General features: G+C 49.8%; 1 protein-coding gene across 10 annotated transcripts in view; it reads left to right on the top strand.

The window, feature by feature from the left end:
* Window positions 1-23,377, top strand: part of Nemy (cytochrome b561 family member no extended memory) — a 152,449-nt gene extending 129,072 nt beyond the window's left edge. For 3 of the 10 annotated variants that reach the window (XM_077700253.1, XM_077700255.1, XM_077700250.1), the window contains exons 2-6: window positions 5,528-5,554; window positions 16,581-16,867; window positions 17,327-17,532; window positions 20,099-20,268; window positions 22,169-23,377. In XM_077700253.1, coding sequence (XP_077556379.1) covers window positions 5,528-5,554; window positions 16,581-16,867; window positions 17,327-17,532; window positions 20,099-20,268; window positions 22,169-22,322 — 844 coding nt within the window. In that variant the 3' untranslated portion in view covers window positions 22,323-23,377. Of the gene's footprint in view, window positions 1-2,417; window positions 2,546-3,904; window positions 4,188-5,527; window positions 5,555-16,580; window positions 16,868-17,326; window positions 17,533-20,098; window positions 20,269-22,168 lie in introns of those variants that run through there. The other 7 variants (XM_077700254.1, XM_077700256.1, XM_077700252.1 and 4 more) reach the window with 5 other exon arrangements.
* Window positions 23,378-23,767: the final 390 nt, after the last annotated feature.

Here is a 23,767-nt window from a genome sequence, read left to right as displayed (position 1 = left end):
CAAGCTTCGGGGCTCGCGCACCGCACCTGTTGCCTACCGCAGGCCTGAATGGCTGGGTTCTCGAGAACGAGTAGATTAAACATGCCATGTCGAAAGCACTTGTAGTTGGTTCATTCAGTAAATGAAAGAAGCAATTAGGTAAACGTGGCATTAAGCGGACATTGGCTTGTTTTGACGCTGTGGAACACCTTTGCGCTAGTTGAAATCTAAATTTGATTTAATTTTGCCGGCGTTTAGGTGCAGTGGCCAACGAGGCCATCAAAAGGTATGGTCCATGTGGAAGACAGTGCTCGCGCAGTTGTCTCGGTTTGGGATAAGAAATTAGCTTTACATTTTTCTCGGCGTTTCTTGTGTCATTGTAGCGGGACATAAGCCGGTAGTGCAATTTCCATGATTTCATTGTGCTTTCTTTCGTCTTTCATTTCAAGGGAGGCCTAACCAGTCGTTTTGTTTATCAGACACTTCTTTTTCCTCAGTAAACACCTTGTCGCTAGTTCCGAAGCCCCATGGTTTTAAGCGTATATATAAATCGTACTGCATACTGCAGTACGCTGTTACTGCTGTACGTACTGCGTTTATTTATACAAAGCGTACTGCATACTGCATAAAGCGTACTGCATAAAACGTACTGCGTATTGCAAAAAAAAAAAAAAAAAAACTCTACCGCAGAGCTTAATTTTCGCTGACTTCCGCATTCACTTGTGGTACGAGCAGTAAACTGTTCACCACCACTCCGATTTCCGACCATAACCACTGCCAACCGTATACCGTGAGTAAACTGGGCAGAGCAATTATACCGCATCGTTTAGTAGCTGTAGGTTTTCCCGAGTGAAGATTCTTGTCTCGGGACTCTCGTCACGCTTCGGGCGCGTACAAGCAAGCCTCTTCGGTATAAAGACGAGCAACAACGCCGCTGGGCACGTGCCTGCCCAAGAACAGAAAGTTGCCGCTACGGCGGGGCCAAGAATTTCCTAGACGAAGAAGGGCGCTCGGCGGCGATGTCAAGGGCGTGAAGCGCCCTTCCAGGGCAGGGCAGGACAGAAAGCGAAGGAAGCGGACCTTCTCGCGGCTGGCGTCCGTCCAGCGCCGACGTTCTCTCCTTTGTGCTGCTCCGCGGCGACGCAACGTCACCGTCTCATCTTGTTCGCCGAGTTGCTCTTCCAACAAGTCCTTGCACGAACCCCGCGACCGGATTCTGCTGGCGTTGCGCCCCCGACCTCCTCCTCAGCGTGCCATCTTTAGGCACGTCGACGACCCGTTCGCTGAGCGTTTCCTCTCCCAAAGGCGGGGGGACGTCCGCTGCAGACATTGTTTTCGACAGTCGGGTGTGCAGGCTGCCGATCGCAAGATGTAGTACACAGCGCGCGCTCCGCGAGCAGCGTTTGACCACGGTTGGACCGTGGACGGGCTTCATTCCGTCTGTCGTGCAGCCGCGCCGATTGTTGACGAGCCGCCTTTGCCTGTTTTCTTTGGCTGTGAGCGGGCCTGTCAAAGCGCGTTTCCTGGTGCAGCCGGCCGTGTAGTGCGGGGGCGTTGTCTGTTTGCTCCGTCGGCTCGAGTGGGCCTGCTCGTCCACCTTTGACGATCTGCCGCACCGATTTCTGGTTTCTCAAGGGGGGAGGGGGGAATGCGCGTTTGTTGTACGGTCGTCATCACGAGGAATGTGCAGTTAGTCGACACCTGTCTCCCATCCGGCATATGGGGATGTGTGACGACTGTCCTTTCGATTAGTGTGTGTATGTGTATGTTTTGTATAAGGAAACGCCGTTATGGAAGGCATGATCGACGCTTTATAACAGGCGGCGCTGTGCATTGGGTGCGACGGCTTTGCCTACGATTTATCGCATAATGCCTGCACTTGCTGCTCTTCAGAAATTTTCGTTGTATTGCTGTGTATGGACTGCAGTCAGTAACCCTGTGGAGGAGCTGGATTCCTTGCGTCGTATACGCCCCAAAGCAATTTACGCCAGGCGTTGTTTCTGCGTTAAAGTAGACGACCACTGTTCGGAGGCGAAACTTTTGACAAATCAAGCCACGAGCAATACATTTACGTCCTGGGTTCCACTTAGCGGAAGTCTGCAAACGATTTGTATAAGGCCAATTTACGAAACTGTTCTCTTTCGTTACGTCAAAGGTGACTCAACAAGTGCACGTAGCGCGCAAATGGCGTACTATCGCTGCGCGCTAGCGGTAGAAATACGGCCGTTGTGACTAGCGCGCATGATGTTGCGTTCTCTAAATTCCGTTCTTCCTCGTCGACCTCTAACTGCACATGCGGCGCTGCTATGCTGACCTTCTAATTAAAAAAGAAAAAAAAAAGTTTGCGGTCAATCAAACTAGGCGGCGGGGGTGAGCTGGAACTTCAGCGTCGCAGGAGCCACATGCTCTTGTGCGAGGCCCCGATCGCTTTGGCAGGCGTTTCTAGCACGGGTAGAAACTTCGCTTGCTGCGACGACGACATCATGGATGTGCAACTTCGACGACTCGACACTCCGGGCTACCGCCCGGCTTCCGTTTCGGATTTGGATGACTGGATGGTGGACCTGTAAGCTAAGCTTGCTGCTTCCGTGTGTGGTTACTGAGTCTCTAATCACCTCGCTTTTGTGTACAATCCGCATCTCTGATAGGCGACTGTGAGGGTGCCAATACTCGATTCTAAAGCACCTGCGCACGTCGCCGCGATTTTGTAATCTCGCCCGGAAAACGAATAACTTTCATGTTCTTCGCGGTGACAAACGGTTAGAAAGCTAGAAATGGTCAGGCCAATAAATAGCCAGATTTTAGTCTCGGTTGTACAGGTGCCGTCATAGGTAATTAGAACGATTATTTGTGCCATTTGTCTTACTAGCTATACGACAGCCATTACCCGTTTACAGGAAGCTTTTTTTCTACTAAGGAGGATCCTTTACGCGCACACCAAAGCAGCCAGGCAGTTTCTGGAAGAAATTTTTGTAAATTTACGAGACCGTGTTTCAATGTTATTTTTGACGGCACCTGCACGCTGCGTAAAGGTGACATTTTACGCAAAGGATGTTCTACGCAGCTGAAATGCAAGCAGTTTTCTTTTTTCCAGACCGAAAGAAACCCTAAAAGCGGAGATTTTCCTGCTTCTCACTCCGAAGAGGCCGTTATATAAGACCTGCTCAGCAAAAAATAGCTTTAATCCGCTGTATTCTTTGAAAAGTTGAAAATGACCAGATTTTTATTTTATTTTTATGTGGCAGTGTTAGGCTTCCCCCTCCAGTGACATCACGAAGGCAGTTGTGCGGGAAGCCTGGGATTTACGACTATGATGGCCCCTCACAATAGACGTTTAGATCACGTGAAGGAGAGTCCGCAAATTGTGTAGCTCCGTAGTAATTTTCACGTGACGTCATCAACGACATTGTCAGGTTAAGTATACTTCGCCGCTTTCCCCGCATGGGTAGACAGCAGTAGCTTTCGGCGTGTTATGCAGGAGCCTGGCGTTGATGGCGCTTAATCGAAGTGCGTCTGCCAGAATGGAGAAAATTTGCGCTCCGCGTCGGTCTCGACAACGGGCCCCGTCCTTCCGGAGTTGGTAACGGTAATTTCTGCCGCGCGCTCGCGTGGTCCGAAAATTGTGTACAGGTAGTTAGACACGGCGATCTACTTTTAGAGCAGCCAGCGTTATCGACTGCTCTTGCGCTCGGTATAAGCACGGACGCCCATCGACTACGCACACGTGTACTCTCCGGCAGTGGCTCGACGTCACGAGCGGCCACCAGGCCCGGATCATCTTCGCCAGACGGTCACCGAATACGGATGCGTCGATCAGGGCCCGCGCACGCACGAAAGAAGGGGGGGGGGGGGGTGGAAGCGCTGTCGCCGCGCCCCCTGCACCCGAGACAACAACCAGGCGACGATGACTGTGCTATCGAAAGAGCGCCCTTGCGTGAGGACGGGAGACGTAGCAGCAGTACGTGAACGCCGACGCGACTCGCAGTCCGATCGGCTCGGCTGCTCGGCCAACGGGGCTTGTGTGCGCGTCAAGTTTGGTCGGCTCAACGCTGCTGCCGCCCTGTCGGTGTTCCTCAAGGCGTAGTCGTTGCTCCCTCTCTGTTTGTTACCAAAATGCGACCGAGGAACGCGGAAGCTCACACCAAGCTCGTGCACGTGCTAGACCGTATCTACGAGACGCCCGAACGCGTCTACTATCACAGGCCAGGGTGAGTCAATCTTGGGTGAGCTCAGCTTAGTGTTCTTGCTATTGACGGAGCCCTTATTCACGACCCGAATGGAATTTGCGATTTTAGGTGGTCGCGTAAATGGCCAGCTCAGAAGCTGAACTACGGTTGAGATCGGCGCGCTCGGCACAACGTCGTGCGCTGTGGCCGCAGTAAAATGTGCTGTTGGGCTAGTTGGTGCATATCGCTTGAAAAAAAAAAAGCGCTAAAAACAAGACACAAAAGCGAAGAACGACAACACAGATGTGCTACTCACGACTGCGTCGTCGTTCTTCGCTTTTGTGCCGTGTTTTTAGCGCTCTTTTTTTTTTTAAGCTATGTCCGCAGCCGCATTTCCGCGTTTCACTCCACACGAGGAGCGGGGTGAAACGCCGCCACTTAAACCCTGGTATCTAGTTTATTCCGTACCCAATCCCGCGTAAAACTTCTCACTTTCCGCAGCCACTCCTAATTACGCAAAAAAAAAAGCCTCAATTCTTGCCTTTGCCCTCAACCTTGTAAGAAAGCACTGGGTCAGTTCACTTGAGACGGGAGCCATAGTGGTTGGAGCAATGGTGATGAAAACGCCTGCTTACGTTTGCTAGAGGCAGTGCCGAGAGTCTCGTGGCATAATGGGCTTGAGGAAGTGAATCACTTTGCAGCTTCGCCGTTGTGTGGTTTTTTTAATTGAGGTCAACGCGTGCACGTACTGTGCGCCTGTATGCTCTGAGTAATGACCTAGTTTCGAAACATGGCGACTGTTTCTAGTCATACAGGAAGAAGTAAACCCAGATTATATTTCCTCCGGTAATACTAGTGGCATTCGTGCTTAAGACCGCGTTTAAAGTGTGGATTGGTCCTGCCGATGTCGCAACGCTCAGCACCACAAAGAAAAACCCCCTATCGTAGCTGAGGATATCTTGCCAACTCAGCAAGTAAACTGTTTCAAAACGGCGCTGCGCTGTGGGCAGATTTCGATGCGCCATTGGTCGAGCAGAGGGAGAGCGGAAATTATCAGTGAGGTTGTCATGCACACATCCCCACTTGGTAGCAGGCTCTGGGGAGCTCTGTCCTGGCAACCCAAGAAACCGTCACGGCCAGACCCCTGGACGTCGCGGGGGGTCCTTTGGTTCTCCGCCACCCCCCTACCCTGAACCCGATGTAAAATAAAGTAGCTACTACATCACCCCACAACCGAATGACGATCGGGCTGAATCGGCCCTTGCCGATAACATAGAAACAATGCTGTAGGATAGTCGTTTTTATCGTGCTGTTGTCGTCATGAGTGCTGTCCGCTCTTCAAACCAGCGCCATTGACTGCTTCATTCGTTGTGTCGTTCCAGGCATAATCGGCCCGACTATCGGTCACGGTGAGTATTCCATACGCCATCGCTGATGGCGATTTGTGTCTAAGCTTTCCTCTGTTCCGCCTGGTTTCTCATTCGTTTCCTCATTTCGGCGTTTATACTTTGGTTTCACCTTCGACTTGTTGATTTTTGATTTGACTTTCTTCGCCTGCCGTGTAATCTCCGAACTTGGCTTTCCTTGATGCGTGCCCTTTGTTTCTTTACACTTGTTGAGAGCGCACGAGTTCCACCATTCCATGTTTTGTTTGTGAACACCTCCTCCTCTTTGTTATGTCTGCGCTTTTGTCCGGTCGGCTATTTTCAGTTTCTTCATCCGAGACGTATATACGATTGCACGTGTTTTTCGGAAACAGTTTCGAGTTATGTTCTGTCCCCACATGTGTGTTGCGTACCAATCATGTTGTTGGTCGAAGTCCCGCTATATATATAGTTGTCGCCTAGCGATTTTGTAAGGCTATAAAAGAATCGATAACGATGTAGGACCATGACCTGTGCGATGCCCTGACTGGTCAGGAGTGTTCGCGTCTGTTTGTTTTTTCCCCGCTGAATTCTGTCCAATATAAAAAGACCCCCCCCCCCCCCCCCCCTCTTAAACGGCACCTATCCTAGTTTACCTCGCTTCTCCTGGCTACGCATTCTAGCCACGACCGTGATTTGAACTTCCAAGGCAGCCGGTCTCGTCGCTAGCACTTGCCTGGCCGCCCATATAGTGTTCGCGCAATAGGTGTCCGAATCGCCGCGAAAACGTTCGTTTCTGCCAGCCTGCAGGGCCTTCTTCGGTTTGTCAAGGCATCTGTTAACAATCACATGGACGAGCGCTTATCTTGCTTGTCCACGGAATGACACATTGTTTGCGCATATGCACTTAGTGGGAGTGCGCTTGTGCTAGAGACCTTGAAATAATCTCTAGCCATCGGGTCGGAGTACACGCGGCCGCATGCGACTCCAGTCTCTCACTGCCAACACTTCCCCGGTCGTGGCGCGTGTATTTGACCGCCACTATGTTGATCATATGGTAATCAATAGACAACTGCCCAGGAGTTCACCCGATTACCCCAACAGCGAATTCTTCGCTGTTCGGGACGTCAGACCATTTACACAACTGCATAAGTGTAGTTTTTGGCTGCCTTATTCTTTACTGTTTTTGCCTTAAGCAGGCGACGTCATTCATGCGCGCTTCGTAACTTGATACTTTTTTTACCGTCCACTTTTTTGTGGTATCTTTGCGCCACATCCTCTAACGCGATTAGTGTCCGAAGTTGACGCCAATCGCGTCAACTTCGAGCACCGCTACGCTTATCGATCGATGTCCGGGCAATCTGGCGACGACCAAACCCACCGCAGTAGCGTAGTTACTAAAGCGTTGGACTTCAGCGCACGTGGACGCAAAGGCCGTATTTCAGTCGCGGACTAAAGCCGGGAACGTCCGCGTGTACCAGAGTTCAGCGCTCGTTAAATATGTCCGGGTGGCCTTATTTAGTCTGTTGGCCGCACAGCCTTCACGCCTTTGCTTTTGCGGCTAATATTTATTCGGCCTGAAATGCTCTCAGCACTACCGCCCCCCCACCGGAAAAAAAAAAAAAAAAACGTAGACGGGGGTACTCAAAAGATGCGAGTCATGCACAAAGTGGGTGAAATCGGGTAAAGAGCGTTCGCTGTGAGTGATCCGTTTACTGGCCTCATTTGGAATAGCATGAACCCAGCTCGGCATATTTCCGTGGACCTATCGTGCAGCATCGCTCTGAATGAAGAACATAAGCATGCGTGCGCGCCGCTTTAATGCAACAGACATGAAAAGATACATGAAAAAAGCCAAGCCAATAACTGCGTCTCGGGTTGAGGGCACTACAATCAAGACAGACATGGAAAAAAGGATAGATAGAAAAGAGGATTGAAAATTGATGGAATATATAGCATTGATAGCATGGTACAGCAGGCCGTAAATGTAAAACACATCATGCAATTTTCAGCACGTATCATTACACCAAGCGTGGAAGCATGGTGTGACTCATTGCGCCTTGAAACCTATATATTACTACTCGTTTTGGCAACAAAACGCTTTCAATCAAACTTCAGGCACGCAGCCTGCAGTCTGTCTGTTTCGAAACAACGCGCACAAGGCGGTGGTTTACGGTAAATTGGTTCTGAAAATGCGGCAGGAGCGCATATACTTTGCGTCATTACTATTAATGCGTATACGCATTAAAATGATGGCGCATAACATTCTTTGCTGAGTACTCCCACAGCCAGTACCGTGTGACGCCCTGAATTTCCACAAAACAAAAGCTGTGGTTGATTCCTCCGTCATAGGAACCGGTAAAACACGAAAGTTAAATGTGCAGCGAAATCCACAGCTGAGCATGATTTGCGGGTCGGCGGCTGTCTTGTGGGTGTGCTTGGAGAGCGACGTCCTGCTGGTGGGTCGCTTGGGCAAAGGTGTACTGTCGTCATTTCCGTGACGGATATGACGTCAGTGAAATCTTCGTGTATCCCGGCATAAAACACTTTCGGCTAAAATACAAAACCCGAAAACGGACGTACTCTTTAGTACTAAAGATTGCTTCCCCGCAAGCTGTCCCTGTGTACAGGGGTGCACCCTTTACAGGCCGCTTGCTTCGTCGTACTGGCGTCATTTCCGTGGCGGATATGACGTCAGTGAAATCTTGGTGCATCCAGGAATTCAACACTCTCTTATTAAAATGCAGATTTGGCGGAAGTGACATTTTTAATCGTTATAATAGCGTAGGTTGAGATAATTGGTCGGGCAGAATTTTGAAAAGTAAAAGAAGAAATGGCTGTAAAGCACTCGCTAGGCATTAGTAGACGTTTCTCTGAATTTCTGCAGATTTTGTGTCGCTTGGTGGACATTTCTGGATTTCCGCACGCTGCAGTAATCGTGCCACAGTGGGAAGGTGATAATGGAGATTTCACCTGCCGCCCATGAGGAGAGGGGCGCTTTCAATTTCACTTAGAGAAGCATGTGCCCAAACTTGCGAAATTTCGACAAGTGCACGGCATATATGTATTCGGCGAAGCGTTGCTTTTTTTAATTTCACAAGCCCTGCGACCCGCGTTGTTTGGGCAGCAGCTGCACGAATACAGCTTTTCATGAGCGTGCATGATTTTTTCCTTCTGGTGAAGTACGTTACACTATCTGCGTATATGAACTTATGTGCGAACTCAATTTTGACGGAGCCGGTTGTCAAGACCATCATCGTTACTTCTTTGTTTCATATCGAGGAATGCTGTAAACTTTACTGCGACACTCTGGCTATAGGTAAATGCTGAAATTTTGGTTTGTCTTCCTGTATCCCGAGTCAACAGGAAAGAAAAAATAAATTTTTATCATAAATATCATAAAATAAATATCAGTTACTGGTTGCAGTTGAACGGAGTTTTATGCGCTGGAAACAAGATTACTTCAGGCTGAGACACGCATGACAGATGATTGTAAGGCGACTAGAGGAATGACGGGTGCTTGTGTTGACCGTCGTTGTAGCGCAGCTAGACTCTGGCGTCACGTACCAGAGGCAGTTAAATACGAGTAGGTCAATGTGACCGATCGCTCCATACGAAGCTGCGTGTATAGAACACGACCGCCATATTGTTTGAAAGCTGCAATGCTGTTCGGGCCACAAAGCAAGGGGGTTATTGCAAGGCTGTGGCAATGGTGTGTACGAGCACCACAAATTGAACCTTGCAAAATATTGCGCGAGATCCGAAATTGAATGAGAATATGTACGTTATTTGGCAGCGGCATGAACCCTGCCGCCTGTCGACGCCACTTGCCGCAAAATAAGCAAGTTTGTCTGTAGGTCTCTGTGGGTCTATGTGAATGAGGCGCACATCATCACGATACCACCGTCACCTCATTGTGTCACGCTATAAAATTGGTGATGCAGCGCCGCTATCATTCAAGGGCTAGCTTGATCACGAAGATAGCTCGATCTTCCCGTTCGTATACACTAATGGGGGATGGAGCGACACGGTCCCCCAGGAGCGCGCTGTCGTGCTTCTCGTGTTGGAGGCGGAATGAGTTGCTCATGAAAAGCACGATGGTGATCCCGCATTCCCCCCCCCCCCCCCCCCCCCACACACACACACACACACCTACCAAATGACATTGCTCCTCTTTAATCACTAGAAATGCGTGACCTTTTTCGAGATGAGTGCGAATACTTCCCCTTTTTTCAGTTATACATTTATACCGACACGCTTTAATCTGGTCTACCCTTTCGTCAGCATATCAACTGCATGCTACCTCAACCACTCGAGTCGAATGCGGGCATGTAACTTTAAAAACTGCAGGCCGTCATATTGGCTCTGCCTTGTTTTTTTTTTTTTTTTTTTTTTTCCGTCTGCCCAATCTTTTACGGCGATCGCCTTACTTTATGAAGGGTTGGTGTTTTCACGTCCGCGCCTACTTTTCAACGTGCCTGTACACGGTGGCCCCTGCATAACAGCGTGCGCGCTTGCCTCAGTCGTAGAAAGCTAGAAACATTCCCCTATGGAACACTGCATAACTGGATCGCTGCCCTGTAAGCGCCCAGTCGTCAAACGTCAAATGAGATCTGCTGAAACTTCTCACAGGTACCACGTGAACAACGCAACACGTGCGTAGTACATGCATGGGGCGAATAGGAGCCACACGCACCGCGTTTTCCCAGGAATAATCGCGGAGTAGAAAGCGCCCTTGGGAACGAATGCTTGTCGTCTTGACCTAACCATTCTTGCTGTGACCTGTGTGAGCGCTGAAAGCGGCCGCCGCGTTTGTGATTTTAGAAAAGGCCGGGGCGTAGGTCTTGCGGCCGCATGGTGCGGCCGATTGCGGGCGTCACTTGCACGCTAGGAGAGGGGCGAATCAGAGCGACTCGTGTTCTTCTTTCGGCCCGCGGTTGCCCCGCGCTGCTGAGCACCCTGACCCTGTTTCCGGCGCCCGTTGAGTGAGCTTGAGCAATGGCCAGCGCGCTGCTGCCAATTTCTGTTCCCTAGCTTCCATCGTGCGCGCCGCGGCGCCCGCCGTTGGGCGAAGCTGCACGATTCTCTTCGCGGGCGCAGCCAGCCGCGCATGGCGCGCTGCGGTGGTGCAACTGCGGACTGTTGGGGAGGAACACGTTATGTGCTGACACCAGATGCGCGAGTTCGATGCCAGCTTGAATGTTCCTTGCACTGAAATACAGAAACTGACGCCTGTTCTGTCTGCCTACCGCTTCTTGTCATCGCAGAATGACACATTTGCCCGGTTCCAGGAAAATTTGACCTTGCACACATCATAACGTTCCTACACTGCAGCTCGCGATTGCGTACGGGCTGCTGACACGAGGTCGTGAACGTTATAGGCATTTATTTTAAATAACTTTAGGCCATATACCGTCATTCTGAGTGGTACCAGTGAAATCCCGGATCCAGGGGGAGGGACGTTGTGTTCCGGACCCCCCTCCTGTTTTAAAACCCTCAAAACGCGGGAAATCTAGATGCATGCGTGTATGTTGGCATAAACGCATATGTATACTAACGGGGACAAATCTCTAGTGTGGGGATGCAACTTTTAAAGGTATTTACTCCACTGTCTGGTGGCCTTGAATCTGCTATGCGTTTGAAGATGATTCATCGCCTACGAAGACGAAGTGGCTATGTTCACCAGAGAGCGGAGAAATACTATCTGCCAACTGAAGCAGCACCCCAGACCTTTATTGACCATAGCACGTGCAGCTGTTTTGTGTGTACTAGCGAAGCTGTAAATCGGTCCTCCTTCATCGTTCTATGTGATTGCACCCGCAGGAGGTACAACGCTCTGTGACACAGCCACCTTTTAGCGAAAGCTGATGCAAAGCCAATCATGTCTGCTGATGCAAATGTTGCAGTTATATCCCCATGGGCCTTTTATCGAAATGGTCGTGTCCTTCGCGTGAACCTATAAATCTGAGCTGATAAAGCCACCTCCAGGCCGCTGCACCCGGACCTCACGACGCTTTTGGCTGGAAAAGCGCCCGTTATGCGCGCGGGAGTGGGACTGATGCAATCCCTTAACGGCACTAGACGTGGCGCGGTGACGTCAGTTCCGGTAATGACGTCACATCCACGTTTTGTTGCGGCTTTACCTGTGCCAACGGGAAAGCAGCAGTGGCACTCCAACGAGCAGTAAGCAGTCTAGACGCCGTGTAACAGGAACCGTCTATGGATAACCTGAAACGGCGGCAGCTCGGTAAAACAACTTACTACGGCGCGCTTCATAGCCCGGGTGTTGCTTCTGCGTGTTAAAACCCACCATCGCAAACAACTTACGTAATTGGCAACTTGCGTCGATCATATGTTGCAGTAATCTCAGTAGCAAACAGGAATGTAAGTGGGCTTGGCCCTTTTGGAGCAGCTCAGAGAGCACGAACAATGGCGTTTAAGAGCACCTTCGGAGCAATAAAAGGGGAGTTTTGGAGCAGCTTTGGAACACAAAAAAACTTTTTCTTTTGTAGCAGTGAAACCCTGTTTTGGGGCAGATTCGTACCTTCAAACATCATTTATTTGCACGTCTTCTTCCGGACAACGCAAAAAATAATTCAATATTGAGCATCGGTGAAATAAAAAACCGTGTTCCCACTTACAGTCGAACACGGATATATCGAACACGGGTATATGGAATTATTGTCTATATCGAACTCATAAATTATCCCCTTGAAAATTCTGTGTAAAAGTATAGGAATTCGTACGTTTATATCGAATCGTATTTTTCCCTACATTGGGTATATCGAACGCCGCGCGAGCTGGAAGGTGCTCTTCGGCGGTCGCTGCCCCCCCGATTAAGGTTGAGGAGGATGTAAGGAATGCGCGGGCATGGCGAAGACTGGCTGGCGGAACTAATCCCCCCTACCGGAACGAATTTGCGCTTGCCCAGTCGGGCCCCGCTACCGGCCGCCGTACTGTTAGTGGACGGAGCCCGGTATGCTAAATCTCTCTAGGCACACAAGCCAGAACGCTGGGAAAATGTGGCAGTGCGAGGTAGGGATGCCCCGACTGGGGGCCATACATATGATGACAGGCGCTTGGAACGGCATGAAGAAGGAGACCGTGGCCAACTCCTTCCGGAAATCACGCTTTGTGACGGCCGAACTTCCCGAAGCTTGCGAAGACGGCGACGACGACGACGTGTGCATGGGCGACACGTTTCGTGAGTTGTCGTCCCTTTTCCCGGCTGCTGTCCCAGCCGGAGTGTCTGCCGACGACTTCGTGAACGCTGACACCAATGTCCAGGCTGTTCCGAGCCTCGGTGACGAGGATATCGTAGCTGCGGTAGCAGGAGCCCAGGCGAAGTAGCTCGAGTGGCGAAGATCGTCAGGACGAGGAGGCGGCTACACGATCGTACTCCGCGGGTGAAGTGGCCGCTGGGTTCGGCTTGATTCGCCGTTGTTGCGAGGACATGGAAGGAACTGGGCTGTCGCACCTCGACAGGCTCGAAAAGATCGGGATCAGCGTCTTTAATTTAATTTCCAGGACGAAGAAGCAGGCCAAGATCAGCGATTTTTTTTTTCACGGAAATAAAGCGTTCTGTTGCGTCGTAAGTGCGGAATTAGTTGTCATTCATGAATGCGCCGATCGGTAAGTGATCGTCCGCCATAGGTGACGTCTCAGAGCCCATATTTTTTATATCGAATTCTTCATATATCGAACTATTTCGCGATCCCCTTGGAGTTCGATATATCCGTGTTCGACTGTATTAGCTTACAGAGCAATAACATAAGACAACCACAGATAACCAATGCTTCGAATAGCGACACCTAAATGCATTATAAAAATGAATAATAAATGTTTGTGGTATAGCACCACCATCGCCGACATGAGAAACAACCCAGAGAATATAGGCTAGATGTTCCCTTTTGCACCTAATATTGAGTTTACCTTCATTCTGCATCTAGCAAGTCTTTAGACAAATGAGGAAGAAAAAGAACTCGTGCTCCCGACATAAAGCGTTACAGCTGGCACAATTAGAAACTGAGGAAACAAGAGATAAGCGACGCATTGCATAAATACACCTGACTAGGCTTTAGAAAAATTGAAACACGAACAGTTCACGTTAACAAATCACCAGGGAAGAAATTCAGTGCCATTCCAATCCGTGACCAGCGGAGCTGTTTGTGGGTAACTGGTTGGTCACAAACTCCCGGTCAAACCACGCCGTCGCGCCGTGAAGCGCTCAGCGGGGTTGTAGCCGCGCCGACGTCTTGCGGTTTCCGGTTTGCATTATTAGGGTCCCGGCGGGCATCGCGCTTACGCTAGGCGTCTGCGGCCGGATTGTCGTCGGTGGTCTCGATCCTCCCGCCGAATTCGCGCTCATTGCCGCCTATTTTTCCTTCTAAGTAGGCTTCACTGCGCAACACACAGTGCGCGGAACCAGCTTACAAAGACCACACCTACACCGGTCTCCTTAAAGTCAGCTTCGCTTCTAAACACAACTGCTTAGCTGAGAAGACATCTTTCCAGAGGGTCAGCGTAACCCATCTTATATCGCAATATACAGCCCAGGAGGCAAATAGGTGGCCGAAGAGAGGGGGTGTGCCAAAGCGAGGAAGGAGGAAGGGAGCGGCATTTCTGTCTACGCGCGCAACAAGAAAAAAAAAAAGGGGGGGGGGGGGGGTTCCTGTAACAGCTACGCAGCAAAAAATATCCCTGCATGTTACCCGCACTGCTATGTAATCATGCTGTTACGCAAGAACAATCCGCACAACTGCATACTGTTTATCCTGACACTGAACGTACAGCGCTTAATTATAAAACCTTTTTTTGGGGGGGCCTAATAGCGTGCTTAGCGGAGACAGCAAAGGATGCAGCCAAAAAAAAAAAAGTAATGCACCCCTTTGTCTAACGATGACGGTGGTTGAACGCGAAGCTTTCTCGTGACGGATGCTTTGGTTGTCGTCTGACTTTGGACTGAGTTTCGACCATGCCGAAATGGAGCAATCGGGAAAACGCCGGCTTCACAACGCGATTCCGGCCACTGAAGAGTTTTCTTTCACTTCACCCACGGCAATTCATCATCGTCAGAAAAAGTTGGCTTTCCTGAAGGGTGTTTTCGCGTCACAGACACCGTCGGTGAGAACACTGAAGCTTCACTTTAAAAGCATTGCTGCAAGTCCCGTACAATAAGTGGATTGCTTGCATTGTAGCTGCTAGCTCAACAGAAGCTCCCCTCTCGCTTGTGCCAAGCACGCGCCTGTTATCTCCCCCTGTTCCACGGGGCACGGCGGCATTGTTGCGACCGGGCGGGGGCACCCGATCCGAGTTCCGTGGCCTCCGACATACGAGGGGTAGCGTGTATGATGCGAGCGGCCAGCCGCTGTTGCAGCCGTGAAGAAGTCCAGAGCAGTAGAATAACGTAACTGTTTACTTCATAGCGAGAGGTGAGCCGAAGCCAAAAAAAAAAAAAAAAAAAAAAACATACAATGCCCCGACGGACGAGGTTACAATACAGAACTCGAGCAGAGCGACCGCATGGATTCGCTGCTCAGACAGGAATGAATTCAGCGTTTGGGCTGCTTCTATTCATACCCAAAAGCAGCATAGGTCAAAACGCCAAGTAGCAACACGCCACGAACGTCACAGACACACCCAACGCTCTTTCCACAGTTCGTGAGTCATTGATGGCCTCCCCGCACGTGGAGTCCGAGAGAGGGGAGAGAGTGTCCTTGAAACGTGCCGGGGCGCGCTATCGAATGTTGATCGCGCCGATAGCGAAACGTCTGAGCCGGGCATGTCAAGGCGTGACTCACCGACGCGCTGGCACCTGACGGCGGAGGGGCGCACGTCCGTGAAGAATGCCCGGGCGTGCCGCTGGCATCTGGGGGTGCCGCTGGCAACCGCCGGAGGCGCGTTGCAACGCGAGGTGTCTGACCTTTCATGTCGAGACACGAAAGTATGGTTCACCGACACGCGGGCGGCTGTGGCACACGTGGTGGCTTCGCACGTGGTGGCTGATGCGGGAAAATACGGCAGCGTTGGCAGATTCGTAACAGCATCTAACTTTTGGAATGACGAGAGCACTCGCGATAAGATGAAATGGCGAGGATCCGACTGAACAGTAAAACTAACTTTTGCTTTTCACAATGAGCGGGAAGATTGCAACGACTGCTGGTGATGACGCATGCTTCACGGCGCAACGCGCTGTGGGGTGAAGCTGCATTTCAGGGCAAAGTTTGCGAGTTGTCCGCACCGCAAGTTCACTCCCAAGTAAAACCGCACCGCCACTTTTTAGAAACCGGGACATTGCGACGAGTGACTCGGAGCGTTAGCCGTTTAGACAGACGGCCGGAGCGCGCCATGTCGTGAATGACAGCTGGACGAATGAGTCCCTACTGCTCCCTGAGCAAGATAGCTGCGCAACGCGACTGGCATTGCACATCATCTCACAGTTGGCTCACATTTTGCGGCACCTCTTGGGAGCAGTTTCGGTGCAATACTGTCTTTTGGAGCATGATGGCGCTTGAAAAGCGGATTGGCACGGCGTGGCGCAAATGGTTCAGCGGTGCTGAATCTGGAGCCCTGGACATGGGGCCCGCCCACAAGCCTCCCTCTAATACCGTTACCCCCCCCCCCTCCCCCTCTCTTATATTTTCTAAAATAGTTTTTCTGCTACTACTACACCCTTGCGCAAACATAAAACTGCGCAAGGGGCATGCTGCCTGGTGGTCAATTACGTGTGCGAGTGTACACACCACCGGTCTCCGCGTACATTCCTTTCAAAGACAGCAGTACTTCACCTATCGCCCTTTGCTTCCTAAATATTCCTGTCTCTATTGTGAAGCAATAAGTTACACCAACAACTAGAAATCAGTTCCAGAGTCAGCCCCACAAATGCACTGCATTTAGAGGCATACTTTCAGTCCCGGCGGGCCTTCGGCGTTTTTGGTCGTAAGTGCATGTGCTGACAATTGCAATCCAAGCTAGCTTGACGCTGCCGGCTGCAGGCCCTCGGTCATGCCTGGTATGATCGAGTGACGGCGAACTGGTGTCTAATTGCCGTACCTGATCCGTCCCTTCGCAGAAAGCAACAGACGACTACCAGCAACGGTCAGCGTAGCGGCGGCGGCGGCGGCGAGGCCGGAGTAGGGGCGGCGGCCTCCAAGGCTGCCACAGAGTCAGCGGCCATGAAGGCCATCTTCTACCTGCTCCTCTTCCTGGCCGAGGTGCTCCTGTTCGGCACCATCACGCTGCTCATCTACTGGATCTTCAACTACCAGGGCGGCGTCGCCTGGGCCAACGACATCAAGAAGCAGTTCAACCTCCACTACATCCTCATGGTGGGAGGATTCATCTTCCTCAACGGACACGGTACGTACTCTCCAGGCCCCACTTCCTTCCTTGCTTTCTAGAAATTCTAAGGGGTGCCGCATCGTTAGGTTACAGCGATGAGTTGCTGTTGAAGACCTGTTTTTCCCTTACTGTTCCTTATTTCTGTTTTCCTTTTTTTTTTTTTTTCATTTTTTCCTGATGTGGTATACCCTTGTTCCCTTGTTGCACGTTGCCGAGTGCGCAGTATAGGAGACAGCGTGTGCCGCACTTAGCGCCATTCAAACGAAAACACCTCCACGACCACCTCACTGTGAACATTGCTGCATTTCACGGAGAACTAATCATCGAACATAGTAGCTACAGTAATGACATTTGGTACACGTTGACGATTTCTGTTTGTATTTTAGAAACTATATAATAGCGGTGTCAGACTGTAAACTACCCCCCGATTCGAAGCCTATAGGCCTGACAGGTGCCCCTCTCTCTGGCTCGTCGCAGCGATGCTGGTGTACCGCAGCTTCACCTGCTGCAAGAAGATCTACAACAAGCTCCTGCACACCATCTTCTTCGTGCTGTCCATATCGGCCATCACGATCGGCATCGTGTCTGCCTTCCAGGCGCACAACAGCAATGCAGACCCCAAGCATTTCTACAGCCTGCACTCGTGGATCGGCCTCGGAACCATGGGACTCTTTGCGCTGCAGGTAACGCGTGCATCTTTGTGCGCACGCACGGGAGTGGGGCAACAGGCCTTCGTCTCTTCGGTGGGCTGTTTCTGTATGCAGCCGTGAGCCCCCTTGCGGCACTGTCAGCTCGTTTGTCTCCGCATGTGGGCAATTTGCTTGCACAAACAGATCGCTTGCCATAGTTATTTTAAGGGAACTGGTAAACTTGTGGTTTGTTGCTTACCCCCTCTACCTTTTCTTCCCTTTTTCTTCTTTTTCTTTTAGAAGAAATTCAGTAGGCGATGTGGAGGAGGAAAAGGGGGAGAGGCCTATGAACCAGATGAAAATGTCATGTATTATCTTCCACACTGAGAATTACGGTTAAGAGCACGAGGTCGCGGGTTCGATTCCCGGCCGGGCAGCCGCATTTCTGATGGAGGAGAAAAGCAAAAAACCCCATGAGTATGAGATTTCGGCGCATGTCAAAGATACACCAGGTGGTCAAAATTAATCCGGAGCCCACCTCTACGGCGTGCCTCATCGCCTGCGTTACATCAGCGCGTTAAACCCTCCAGTAAATCGAGAATTACAGTTAAACCGGTGTGAGGGAGGGCAGAACAAGAGTGGGACAAGCTTGCACTTTTTTTATTTCATGGTCTACTTTAAGCCCGGAGCAAGAATTATTGAGGAGGCGCAACAGGGCTTGCTCCGGCGGCGCGATAAAGTCACGACGCCGGGCACGGCACCGACGTGCCCTCTGTCGCGAGGGGCCAACAAGAAAAGGCTCGCCGGTTGAAGGTCAGTCAGTGCATAGCCGGCTGCGGTCGTGGGCAGACGACGCCGACGAATCCCTCACGTGACTGGACTTTCATTGGAGTTGGTTTTCGGCGGAAGAAATCATCGCGTTTCAAACATTTTTCGTTCGTAGGACGAAGAGGCTTTGGTTGTTTTTAGAACACGAACCTGCAATAAGACATGCGGTTGAGAATCTAGGTATGATTAGTTGCAGTGAATGATGGTTCTTATCCTCTATGCCACTAGTGCATATTTAGACTATCCTAGCTTCGCCGCCCTGCCTGTGCAACATGAAAAGTGCGCGCAAATCTGAGAAGCCGCCCGCGGAGGCGAGAGCAGCGAGAGGGAACCACTGGTGGCGGGAAGGCGGTGTCGGCAGATGTCGTCTGCTCCGGGATTCCTCCTAGTGCTTCTTTTCAAGAGCGGTAAGGCTTGTAACTAGGGCAGTATTTAGTAATAACTGCTACTACGTAAAATGTCCAGCACTTCTATTTATTTTACAGACAGAAATCTGGCAATTTTCACAATATCTTCGATGATATTACGATTTTTGCGCGCCGCGCCCGTAGAACATGTAAACTATGGCAACACGCTCGACGCGCCACCTGTTGTGCTGCTCTGCAAGCTGCATTTCCTCCTCGCCAGACAGTGACATCAACGCGCCGCCCGCCCGCGCTGTCCCAGCCCAGCAGATTACCCTCCTCCAATACTTCTTTCTCCGTGGCTTTAAGTGTGCAACCAAACGCAGTCTGCCTTGTGCTTGTGCTGAAGTCAATAAAATGCCGCCCACTAACAAATGTCTGGCATAATACTTGTTTCCAATTTTGTACATGCCTACAACTACAATGTACTTTGTTGTTGTTGGTGTTGTACAATGAGCGGGAACGACAGGGTTGATACAAAGCCTCCTTGCAGCAACTAGGTATAAAAACTTGTTGCTGGCAACTTTGTTACTATCAAACTTCACCTCAGCACAGCTCTACTTGCCGTAAAGCATGCTTTAAAGGCAGGCCTTGAGCTTTGTTACTAGTTCGGTGCAACTTTACCTTGCGCAGTAAAAGCCAAGCGCAGTGAGCAACAGTGATGCAAGCCTAACCCCTTACTTATGCCAGCTTGAGGAATTTAGGCTGTGACAATAATCAAGGGGGCTGAAAGTGCCCTATGCACAGTTGACAGCCTAAAGCAAGTGCCCGACGATAAATGCACCCACCCTCCCCTCCCCCTGCACCTAGCGACTCAGATGCAACTGCGTGTGCCGTCAGGCAAGCACCCGATTACGTTTGTGCTACTGCCACTGTCTGATGGCTATTGTGCAAGCGAAAACATAAATTGGGTAGCTGCAGCACTCGTTATGCCTTTTATGTTGGAACAGGAGCACCAGGTACACTAATACACGTCGTCTACTCTGTGAATAAAAATCCTGCGAGATTGCATTTTATTACAATTGGGACAAGACTAGGTCGAATGAACCCATGCTGACCAGGAGAGTTATGTCAAGAAATGCAGATCATCTAGCGCACAGGCTTTTTGTTACTGGCCACATGAAAAGATGAAGCCAGAAGAGTGGCCAAACCTCTTTGAGAGCTGATTCTCATCGCAGGATTTTCACCCTTCTTAGTGGCCGCATTAAACACCCTGCTGAAGCAGATGAAGTTGACTCTCCTTTAAGGAGTGATTCTATTAAATAGTGTAAATTCTGACAGGAATACACCCCTGAAAAAGAGGAACTCCTTTTTGCTCCAGAGGGTGTAATAGAAAGTTGTTCGAGTGTGATGGTAAAGAGGTGCCGTGGTTGTCTCGCTGTTCCCAGTTCATCGTTGGGTTCGTGTCATTCCTGGTGCTGCTGTGCTGTGACAAGGCCACCGTCACCTACCGGCAGCGCCTGGTGCCAATCCACACCAACTTCGGCCTCATCATTTTCAGCACAGCGGCTGCTGCCTGCGTGACGGGCCTCATGCAGACTGCCAAGGGCCGCTTCAAGTGAGTCTCCTGCTCCTCCTGTCCGGCATTGTTTCTAGCAAGCTCCGTAGGAAGTGCAACTTCAGCATTTATAGCCCATTTAAAATGTCATGGAGTTTGCCTCCCAAAGAAAACCTACTTTAAACAAAGAGAGAAAAAAAAAAAAACCTTTGTCTAAATGAGAACAATGGGGAAATGCAAAGCTTTCCAAAGTCAAGTCCAACACCAAACGAACATATCCAGAAGCGAGCGGACCTTTATCAGGATGGTTTACTGGACTGCAATTGTGCTCTCTAGTGTTTACTGATAAGGGCATCCCATGGCTTTCCCTAGCATTCAACCTTGTGGAGAGGCTCAGTGGCTAAGGCGGTGCGCTAATGAGCACGAGGTTGCAGGTTCGATTCCCGGCCACGGCGGCCGCTTTTCTGATGGAAGCGAAAAGCGAAAATGCCCGTGTGTAAGAGATTTCAGCACACGTTAAAGATCCCCAGGAGGTAAAAATTAATCCGGAGCCCTCCACTATGGCGCGCCTCATCGCCTGCATTGCATTGGCATGTTAAACCCTACAATCCATCAATCAATCAACCTTGTGGAGAGCACGCGCCCTCGCTGCGAGCTCTTTCCCCGCATCCTTTTTGGCCGCCGAACGTTCCGCTGGCCCGCAAGGACGTGGGGTCACCATCGTCCAAGAAATGGTGCATGGGGCGTGGGTCGGTGGTGTGTTATAGAATGCGGAGGCGAGTGCCTTCCACAACGCACCTCTCTCTGTCTGAGCCTGAAACCATAAGCTTCGTCGCCGTTAAACGGAGGAACGCATTTTCTGTGTCTATGGTAATTTTGCATGTTCATGCACCCCTCTCCAAATTTAAACTGCTTCGACCGTGCCAGAATGGTACAATTGGATAGGCGCTGGCTTCATAACGCGAGGTACACAGGTTCGATTCTGACCACAGGAAGCGTCTTAATTTTTCTTTGCTTCACCCACGATCATCGTCAGAGAAAGTTGGCCTTCCTACAGTGCATTATGGGTGGACTACAGACATAGTGAACGGCTGAAAGCTTCACTTTAAAAAAATGCTCATGTACTTGTTTTTCTTCGTTGCATGTCCTTGCTCTCTTAGTATGGCCCTTCTACTGTATCTATGACTAGCACTATTGCAAGTGAGTGTGACGGTATCTATGTTAGAAGACTGTGTGAACAGCTTTTTCGCTTTTAGGGACACTGAAGAATCTCGTACCCTCTACATTACAGTCAGACTTGGCTTTGTTCTTGCCCCGGGTTTACTGTCCTGGCTCTGACAATGCCTTCTTAGCCCTTCTATTCAGCCTCTGACCATAAATAGATTAACATTACAGCCCGTTTCTTTCACTTGTGTGAAAGGGGCAGTGGCACATTTAAAAGATGTGGTAAAGGTTCTGTGAATCAATCACAATTTCAAATGAATAACGTCACGATATTGACTTAGCTTAATGCTACTTTTCTGCTGAAAGATCTACCAATAGTCTCAATCAGACTGGAAGATCCAAAATTATGCACAACTATATGTGCAAGTGATTCCCAAATGATCAGCAGAAATTGATGATTTGGTGACTAGAATTGAGAAACGAAAGGGAAGGAGGAAGTGAAGTTGCAGCCAGTTGAGTGAGTGGTGCCATCCACTATGAAGTTACTTGGAAGTGGCTGCAATTAACTAGACAGGCATTTCACATCGATGCCAGCTGTGTCCTAGTTGGTTAGGCGGTAGGTACTGCACGTCTAGAATAAATTTGGCCAAGCAAGATTTCACTGCATTGAGCTAGCAAAGCCTCAAGAAATCGGCCCCTATGTTAATGCAGCTTCGCTGAGGAACTACCGAACAATGTTAGTCTGCACTTTTTCTCTCGTGGCTGTTTCTAAGCTGTGTTAAAACTGCTCTTTCAGCGGTGTCAATGGAGCGCCCAACTACCCAGACCTCCCGGAGGAGGCCATCTTTGTCAACACGATTGCCATTGCCATCATCGCGCTGACCATCCTACTGCCCCTGCTGGTGCGAAACAACCTTCGTGGTGGCCAGACGGTGCTCTCCATCAACTAGCACGGCAGACTGGAGCATTGTCTGTGCACCACATGCGTTTGGCGACTCTGCTAGAAAATGATCTTTTTACGACAGGCTTCCGACAAGGGGAGGAAGGGGGGAAGCGAGAACTTGACCAAGATGGCCGTAGTAGAGCAGAGATCCTCTGCTGACATCTCGAGCACACGCGACAAGCATGCAGTACCCCTCAACTTTCCCAGGAACAAAACGTCAGGAACAAGAAAGATCAGTTTTTAGCCCTATTGTCGCAGGTACGACAGAACGTTTTCTTTAAACAAATATATATATATTTGTGTGGGGTTTCGGGGTGGGGAAATAGTCGTGCAGCTGTAATGTTCATGTGCATGTTTTGTTTGGAACGACTTTGTGTCTTGTGTTTGATAATTTTTTTTTTTTGTTGTTTACCGTGGTCGTCGCAGCTTGTCCGGACCACTTTTAATTCTTGCGCGGCATACTCAGAGGAAAAGGGGTATATTAAACTCAACACTTTTGTTTGTAAATGCATCTGAACTTTCGCCTCACGAAAATTGTTTACAGATGCTGGTAACGAAAGCTACCATTGGAAAAGAAACGTATATTCTTCTGAATTTTTTCCTGGATGAGCTGTCTAGTTGTTATACGAAGACCCAGTTTCAACATCATTTTTTTACTCACTTCATGTGTAAACATGCTTTCATACTCATCTCACCTTAATATGCTTGAGAAAACTTTGAGAAGGCCTGCATCGAAATATAAATCGCGTCCTACTGCGGCTCATTGTAGCCGCGTTTCCACGTGTGTAGATGTTAACAGCCTCAACATTGTGGTGATTGTACAATTGTTACACTTGAAGAATACAATGCAGAATGCAAGCCAATTTCGATGCAGTTCATCCCAAACGGGAAGTAGCAGTATTTGTTTCTGATACCATGAAACCACAAAAACTGCATTACCTGAAACATGAACATGCCTTCACATCTAGGGAATCTTTGCTTCATGCAAGGTTTTGCCTGGGCACAAACTTGTCTGAACCAAGTGAGAAATACCTTGCCTGAATAAACACTTGGAACACAAAATGAGTCCCTTTTTTTTTTTCTTGCAAGAATAACCACTGTTCAACCAAGAATGTGTTTGAGTGTATACAGTGGCATCTTAATGTGAAAGTGTGAAACAGCCAGCCATGTACCAGTTTTTTGTGCCTTCAAGACTTCACGTCTGTAGTACGCACACTACTATTCTAATCTTGCACTACTTTTGAGTCTTCTGATTATTTGCCCAGTAAATAGGCTCAGAATCGTTGCCCTCAACAAGAGAAGTCTGATCGTATGACATATTCCGTGTATATAGTTATATACCCAGCAACATGCATGGTTCGTACGCACTTGTAAGATGTCTGAAAAGTATAATACAACGTTTGTACCCTGCTTGCTAGTGTGACTTGCTACAACTGCAGCTTCCAAGAGACG

This window comes from Haemaphysalis longicornis, unplaced genomic scaffold, assembly GCF_048455015.1.
Source record: "Haemaphysalis longicornis isolate Haplotype H1 unplaced genomic scaffold, Haemaphysalis longicornis Haplotype H1 scaffold_2, whole genome shotgun sequence".
Classification (NCBI taxonomy): Eukaryota; Metazoa; Arthropoda; class Arachnida; order Ixodida; family Ixodidae; genus Haemaphysalis; species Haemaphysalis longicornis.
Note: the sequence above shows the minus strand (reverse complement) of the source record. Positions and strands in the feature narration are given on the sequence as shown.